This window comes from Lipotes vexillifer, unplaced genomic scaffold (assembly GCF_000442215.2).
Source record: "Lipotes vexillifer unplaced genomic scaffold, Lipotes_vexillifer_v1.1 scaffold1783, whole genome shotgun sequence".
Classification (NCBI taxonomy): Eukaryota; Metazoa; Chordata; class Mammalia; order Artiodactyla; family Lipotidae; genus Lipotes; species Lipotes vexillifer.
This window is the reverse complement of record NW_006777435.1, coordinates 1,579,953-1,588,644: the sequence shown is the minus strand read 5'-3', so window position 1 is coordinate 1,588,644 and position 8,692 is coordinate 1,579,953. Positions and strand designations below refer to the sequence as shown.

The following is an 8,692-nucleotide window of genomic DNA, read 5'->3' as shown; positions in this document are numbered from 1 at the left end:
CCCCCCCCCCCCCCAGCCACTCGTTCGAGGTCCCCCTGGCTGGTTCTTTCCCATCTCCCTGGCTGCTGAATGCTGGACCTCCCTAGGGCCAGACCCTGGTGTCTCCTTTCCAGTTACGCTCACATGCCTGGCGACATGGCATTAAAGACAGCTTGCTAGAATGGTAGCAAGTCCCAGCTCTCTCCCTCAACTCCAGTCTTGTGCATCCCACTGCCCGTCTGACACCTGACTAGAAAGGTCTGTCAGGTCTTGCACATGGAACATGCACTCTGCACATCTTCTACTCCTGCTGTCTTCCCTGCCCCTGAACGGCAATTCCATCCTTCTAGTTGCTCAGGTTGACACCCGTGGAGTCGTGTTAGACTCTTTATTCTCTCTCACCCCAACTTCCAATCCATCAGGAAGTCCTGGGACTCGATTTAAAAAACAGATTTGAAATCCGACCCCTTCGCATCAGTGCCTCCAGGCCCATGCTGCCGTCACCCTCACCTGGATTGATTGTAGTAGCCTCTTCTCTCGGCGCCCTCCTTCCACTTGTGCTCCTCCACGTCCAACCTCAACAAAGCAGCTGAAGGTTCACACCATGTCACCTGACTGCTTAAAACCCTCTGGGGGCTCCCATGTCACCCAGAATGAAAGCCCAGCCTATGTTAGGCCACAGATGATCTGCGCCTCCTTACCTCTGTGACCTTGAACAGTTTAGCCGTGCTCCTGCCTCAGGGCCATTGCCCCTGCTTCTCCCTCTGCCTGGAGGCTCTCTGCTCTCACAGGCACCCTTGGCTTGCCCCTCACACCTCCTCGAGAAAGTTGGCCCTGCCCACTGTACTGCACAGCACTTCCTGCCTGCCTTCTTTCTTTTTTTTAATCAATTGGGGTATAGTTGTTTTACAATGTTGTGTTAGCATCTACTGTACAGCGAGGTGAAGTAGAGCTCCCTGTGCTATACAGCAGGTTCTTATTAGCTATCTGTTTTATACATATGAGTGTATATTTGTCAACTCCAATCTCCCAGTTCATCCCACCCCCACTTCCCCCCTTGGTGCCCATACATTTGTTTTCTACGTCTGTGTCTCTATTTCTGCCTTGCAAACCGGTTCATCTGTACCATTTTTCCAGATTCCACATTTATGTGTTAATATATGATATTTGTTTTTCTCTTTCTGACTTCACTCTGTATGACAGTCTCTAGGTCCATCCACGTCTCTACAAATAGCCCAATTTTGTTTCTTTTTATGGCTGAGTAACATTCCATTATATATATGTACCACATCTTTTTTATCCATTCATCTGTCGATGGACATTTAGGTTGCTTCCGTGCCTGTCTGTTTTCTAACCTTTCTTCTTCTCTGTAGGACTTTACTAGTTATCACTGTCTATTGTGCTATAAAATAATCCCCTAATTTATCTTGTTCATCCTCTTCTTCCTAAGAGAATGTTAACTTCATGAGGGCAGAGATTTGTCTGTTTTACTCACTGATGTATTCCTAGTATGTACAACACTGACACATAGTTGGCAGTGGACATTTATTAATAGTTACTGAATTAATGAAGGTACATTTAATGTACTAATGTCTTCCTAGGTCTGTATAAACATAGGTAGGTAGATAGAGATATTTTATATTTATACACAGTTGTATAGTGTTATATCATATGGACATTCCACCATTTATGTAACATATTATTGGGCAATTTAGATTGTATATAGTTTTTCATTATTATGATAAAGGTAGCAAACATTCCTAATAGTAACAATAACTGCTTGAGTAATTATTATGTGCCTCTTCCAAGATTTTTTTTTGCCTTACATTTGTTGGTGCTACGGTGTTTGTGTGCCTGTATGTTCTCAGTTATGTCTTACTAGTGCATTTTATGTTTCATGGTTTAAAAACAAAACAAAAAAACCTCTGTCATATTTAATGCTTTTGGTATTGAATGCTACTTTATCTTATGTTAATATCGTCAGTGCTTGTTTTTTGTTTGTTTTTATCTAAAAGGCTTTGTTATTTTTAGTCTCTCTTAATAATTTGGTTTTAAGTGTATCTTGTGTCAAATATAGCACAGTATTTGGATTTGGATTTGGAATGGAGTGGCTATCTCTACTCAATTAAAATTGGTTTAGGAGGGATTTTGTTCATTTTAAATGCCTCTGGGATGTTTTATTTTGAAAGTAACATATGCTGGTTGTAAAAAAAAAAAGTTACAATCCAAGTACGGAACTTGAAATTTTCTTACCATTCTATTTCTATAACCATGATTCCAGTCCCCAGAAGTATTTTTATATATATACTACCAGAATCACTCCCATCTATATATAAACATACATGTGCACAAGTGTAATACACACACACAAAATTTTAATGAGATTATATTATCAATATTGTTTACGTTATTTTTATCATTTAATAGAGTTCCTTTATTCTTTCTGTATGCTACATTGTATTTCATCATATTCATGTACCTTAGTATTTTAACCATTCTCTTATAATCAGTTAGATTGTTAATATTTTTAAATTACTTCGAACAGTGATGAAATTACACTCCTGCTAATATTTCTGCAGTTGCAAGTAAGTCAGTGGAGCGTGTGGAGGGTGGCAACATAAGAATGCAGTAATACTTTTTTCCCTTCATCCCTTTTTACTTGGCTTCTAATTTATGGTTAAGGTTTGTATAGAAAAAATATGAATGGGAATTCTGCCCAGGGTATAATCCCTTTTGAGGAAATGTATTGATAAAATTCAGGTTGAGTTTATATTTGTGAGAATTATTTTTTGAAGTTGGACTAAAAGTTCTGATCTGTAATTGTCTTTTGATTTTCAGATAGGTGCTTTTATTTTTGCCCGAATATTGGCACTGGGCACTTTATGGGCCTGGCTGGAAAGGGGGTGTTTTCAGGGATTGCTGTTGGGGCCTTCGAGTGGAATGTAAGTAGTGCCTTCTGTAGCAGCTAACCTCCACCTTTATCATTGTCCAAATGAAACATAAAAACTTGCTTTCAACCCTGAGTAAATATTAAAGACTCCTTGAGAAGTCATGGAAGAAAGGAACCAAGTCTCTTTTTTTTTGCCGTACGCGGGCCTCTCACTGCTGTGGCCTCTCCCGTCGTGGAGCGCAGCCTCTGGACGCGCAGGCCCAGCGGCCATGGCCCATGGGCCCAGCCGCTCCGCGGCATGTGGGACCCTCCCAGACCAGGGCACGAACCCGTGTCCCCTGCATCGGCAGGCAGACTCCCAACCACTGCGCCACCAGGGAAGCCCAGGAACCAAGTCTTTTGATTTCTCAACAAGATTGTGCTAGTTTTCATTCTTCTTAGTAAACTAATGAAGAGATAATGTTTACATTCCAAGGACCATAGTAATACAGTTAGGAGACTAGTCAGGTAGGGAAAAGATCATATTAACACTTAAATATATATGTACATAAACATATACATACACATATGTGTGTGTGTACATAGACATACAGATATATATGTATATATGTGTGTGTGTATTTATCGGTATGTACACATTTGCAGTATGCAGTTGACCCTTGAAAAACATGCATTTAAACCATGCACGTCCGGTTACATGCAGATTTTTTTCAATAAATATAGTACTTGTATTTTCATCTCACAGATCTTTAAATTGACTAAGTGTGGGGAAAAGTTTGTGTTCAATTAGAGATCACAATATGTGGAATCAAAAGAACTAGGGTTTGAGTCCTGATTCTATCCAGATTGTTTCAGCTTCCTGCCCTTGGATGAGTCATTTATCAATTCCTTTGTTTTTGAGACAGATTTAGCTTGACTCCATGGGGGTCAGCACCCCTAACCCCCACATTGTTCATGGGTCAACTGTATACTGAGAATAGGCTCAACTGAGTTCTTCGAGATATTCAGCCGGTTACTACAAAACTCCTAATTGATCGCCTATGAATACCAGGTTTCAACTATAAAACTTATAAAATGGATTATTTATCTAATCTGTGGAATATATTTGTTGTAGGACATATAAGTTGTTCACCTAAATTAATATAAGTGAATTTATGTGTCTTGGGTTAATTAACCTATCTCTATATAAATCACCTGACCCTTTTTTTTTTTGATAAATCAGAAAGCTCCCTACTTTCTGGGTCTCATCTTTTCTTCTGGTAGACTACAGAAATAAACAATACTTCTAACAAAGTTAATTCCAGACCTGATAAGGTGCCCTGGTCTTTACCACCATTTAGTTCTCAGAATTCGTTCACATCTCCTTCATATATTCAACTTACCCCTTCTTTGTAAAGAAAGCCAGAGCCAAATGCATTACTTAATTTCAATAGCTTGTGTAAATTTTGGTATAGTTTCTCTACCATTTCTCTGAATGATTTCTGATTTTTTTTTTTTACTATCTTTTTTGTTTAATTATAAGCCACCTTCGTTTCTATCTGGAAGTAGGCAAACAATAAATTTTAATAAATATCTTGAAAATTGGCTCAGTTAACCCCCCTAAATTAAGAGTGCACCTCTTTATAAGCAAAGATCAAGTGCCTATAAGTTACGTTTGTTGTACTGGAAGGCTTATGCTTGGGTTGTTATTTTCAAGGTCCCCAGTAATGATACATTTATTGGGCTCAAAACAGTAACTGAGCTTGCATCTCATTTAAGAGCTTAGCCTAGGTGGGACCCTCATTTAATTGCTCTTCTTTTCTTGGTTTCAGGCTCCATTTATGCACTGTGTTCTTGGTTGGGTATTTTCTCCCATTTACATTAAGGCTGGGGTGAGTATCCATTAGTAGTTACTCTTTTCTCTACAATATTTTTTCTTACAAATACTGCATATGTACATAAAAACATCCTAGAGGGGGCTTCCCTGGTGGCGCAGTGGTTAAGAATCCACCTGCCAATGCAGGGGGCGTGGGTTCGAGCCCCGGTCCTGGAGGATCCCACATGCCGCGGAGCAGCTGAGCCCGTGCGCCACAACTGCTGAGCTTGTGCTATTGAGCCGGTGTGCTGTGGCTGCTGAAGCCCGTGTGCCTAGAGCCTGTGCTCTGCAACAGGAGGGGCCGCCACAATCAGAAGCCTGCGCACCGCAGCCGAGAGTGGCCCCCGCTCGCCACAGCTAGAGAAAGCCCTCGCGCAACAACCAAGACCCAACGCAGCCAAAAATAAATTAATTAATTTAATTTAATTTAATTAAAAAAAGAAACATCCTAGAGCACAAGTTAAACTTCTCAGTGTTCTGATCCTTGTACTGATTTCCCTAAATCCTAAGAAATGTCTGAAATAACATCATTCTGACTGGTAAACAGAAGCCAGTAACTGCCTACTGTTTCACTCTGGACCTTACTCAAGAGTTCACCTCTTAAGGCTTTTATAGAAAACATTTTAAAACTTTGTTAAAAAATAAGACCTAAATCAAGAGAAAAATTCTATTAATGATTGGAAGACAACAGCCTAAAAATGTTAGTTCTCCCTACATCCAGAAGATGTTTGAGGAGCTTGACAAGCTGACTCTAAAATGTATGTAGGAGATAAGGGGACAAAGATGTCAGTGCCTGGCTGAGAGAGAACAAATAAGAGACCGTCCAGGCCTAGCATCCACAGGGGTATGTGGCATGATGTCACCAACATGGCAGAATAAGAGTGTTCTGTCAAAGAACTCCAGTTTAGACTGTCACCCACAGGCGAGAGGGCCTTTGTGGAAGTATAGGAGTCATGCCGTTGGAAAAAAAAATACCCACGACTGGATGCATTGAAGAGGGTGAGAGGGACAGGTTCACTTTACCCATGTCACCACTCCCCTGAGGTGGCACAGCTCAGTGCCAAGAGAGACCTTCTTAGCCTGAGATTTGTCCCATGGGGGAGAGTGACAGCATGTAAGTGCCCAGCTACTCTAGCTGTGCAGACTGCTGCCAAAAAGACCTACTTCTTTCTCACTCCATCTAGAATATTCAGGTGTGCTGTATGACCAGGGGGCGGGGAGTGGCTGGGAGAGCAGCACTCAGGGCTCTCAGATGGCATCAAAGGAACACAAATCCTACTAACCCCCTTGCAAACTCTATCAGGAAGCCTGCCAGTAAGCCTCTGGGGGCTCTTCACCTGCAGATCTCCCCAGCTGGCCCTCAGGCACCCAACATTCTTCATGCCTCACCCACATATGCCTCCACCTTATGGCCAGCTCCCTTAGCTTACCTCCAGTTGTGGCAGTGTTGATTCCTGGCATAAAGCTAGTGAGCACAAGTAGAAAGCCAACCTGACCCTGTGGGATTGGGAAAGCACACAGACAAGCATTCAGCACCACCCTCAGTAAGGCAAGCAAACTGGAGGCTGTCAGCACTCAGCCTGGCTTTGTAGGATCGAGGAAGACATGTGAAGCAGGTGTATCCAAGGAAAGGTCTGAGAAAGCCTCAGAATCCCTACCAGGATTGATGGAAGGTATTTCTCTCCAAAAATCAGTCAGTAAAAACTGGAGGCAGTGACTCCTTCCTCACATGCAGAAACAGCAACACAAGACTTCAAGGAACTTGAAAAATTGAGGAAACATGACACCACCAAAGGAACACAATAATTTTCCAGTAACCAACTCCAAGTATTTGCCTGATAAAAAGTTCAAGACAGTTGTTTGAAGGAAGCTCAGTGAGCTACAAGAAAACACAGAAGGACAGCTCAGTGGAATAAAGAAAACAATATGTGAAGGAAATGAGAGGTTTAACAGAGAGATAGGAATCCTAACCATACAAATTCTGGAGCTGTAGATTACAATGAATGAAATGGAAAATGCAACTGGGACATCAACAGCAGGCTTGGCAAAGCAGAAAAAAGATTCTGTGAACTCAATGATAGGTCATTTGAAATTACCCAGTCAGAGGAGAACAAAGGAAAAAGAATGAAAAAGAGTGAAGAAAGCCTATGTGAGCTATGGGACACCATTAAAAGAAACAATCTACACATTACTGGCATCCCAGAAGGCGAAGAGAGGGAGAAGCAGGTAGAAAGCTTATTTAAAATGGAGAACTTCCCAAATCTGAGGAGAGATTTGGATATCCAAGGTGACAAAGCTCATCGGTTCCCCCGCAAGTTTTAACCCCAAACTATCTTCTCCAAGACACATTATAATAAAACTGTCTGAAATCAAAGACAGAGAGGAAATTTTAAAAGCAGGAAAAGAAAAATAATTCCTCACATACAAGGGAACCCCCATAAGGCTATCAGTGGATTTCTCAGCAGAAGGCTTGCAGGACAGGAGACAGTGAGATGATGTATTCAAAGTGGTAAAAGAAAAAGACTGCCAACCAAGAATACTTTATCTGGCAGAGTTGGTCTTCAGAAATGAAAGAGAAAAAAAGACTTTCTCAGACAAACCAAAGCTGGGGAAGTTCATCACCACTAGAGCTGCCTTATAAGAAATGGTGGAAGGAATCTTCAAGCTGAAATGGAAGGATGCTAATTAGTAACATGAAAACATAGTAAGTAGATAGTCAAAATCAGACTACTCAAATACAGTAAGATGGTGGTACGTTAACCATTTAACTCTAAAGGTTAAAGGACAAAAGTATTTTTATTTATTTATTTATTTATTTTTATTTTTTTATTTTTTTGCGGTACGCGGGTCTCTCACTGTTGTGGCCTCTCCCATTGCAGAGCACAGGCTCCGGACACGCAGGCTCCGCGGCCATGGCTCACGGGCCCAGCCGCTCTGCGGCATGTGGGATCCTCCCGGACCGGGGCACGAACCGGTGTCCCCTGCATCAGCAGGCGGACTCTCAACCACTGCACCACCAGGGAAGCCCGACAAAAGTATTTTTAAAAAACCATAGCTACAATTATTTGTTAACAGATACATAATATAAAAAGAGGTAACTTGTGATATCAAAAACATTAAATGTCAGGTGGGAAGTAAAAGGGTAGAGTTTTCATATGCATTCGAAGTTATCACGCATGGTAACCACAAAGCAAAAAGCTATGCTAGATACACAAAAGAGAAAGGAGAGAATCAAAGCATACTACTATGGAAAATCATTAATTCACAAAGGAAGATAGTAAGAGAGGAAGAAAGTAACAGGGAAACTACAAAACAGTTAGAAAACAACTACCAAGATGTCATTAGTAAGTCCTTACCTAGCAATAATTACTTTACATGTAAATGAATTGAATACTCCAATCAAAAGGCAAAGAGTGGATGAATGGATTAAAAATTAGCATGGTGGGACTTCCCTGGTGGTCCACTGGTTAACACTTTGCCTTCCAATGCAGGGGGTGAGGGTTCGATCTCTGGTCGGGGAGCTAAGATCCCACATGCCTCGTGGCCTGAAAATCAAAACATGAAACAGAAGCAATATTGTAACAAATTCAGTAAAATGGTCCACATCAAAAATATCTTTAAAAAAAGGATTAGCATGGTGACTATCATTAACAATTCTGTATTATACACTTAAAAGTTGCTAAGAGAGTAAGTCTTAAATGTTCTCACCACAGAATGTGGCAGTTATGTGGGGTGATGGAGATAATAACTTAAACTTACTGTGCTAATCATTTTGCAATATATACATGTATCAGACCACATCACATACCTTAAACTTATATGATGTTGCATGTCATAGCTCAATAAATCTGGAAAAAAGTAAATAAAGTGTATGTAGAAGAGCAAAAGCATAAGAATAGCAAAGATATTCCTATCAAAGAAAAATAAGAAGAACTTATCTTACCAAATAGCATGACTTACTATAAAGC

The 8,692-nt window shown here is 40.8% G+C and overlaps 1 protein-coding gene across 1 annotated transcript in view; it reads left to right on the top strand.

Moving 5' to 3' along the window:
• The window catches only part of LOC103083836 (sodium/glucose cotransporter 1-like), a 108,056-nt gene that overhangs the window by 51,769 nt on the left and 47,595 nt on the right, over positions 1-8,692 (top strand). Inside the window, 2 exon segments of the mRNA XM_082930902.1 lie at positions 2,818-2,921; positions 4,681-4,740. Coding sequence (XP_082787028.1) covers positions 2,818-2,921; positions 4,681-4,740 — 164 coding nt within the window.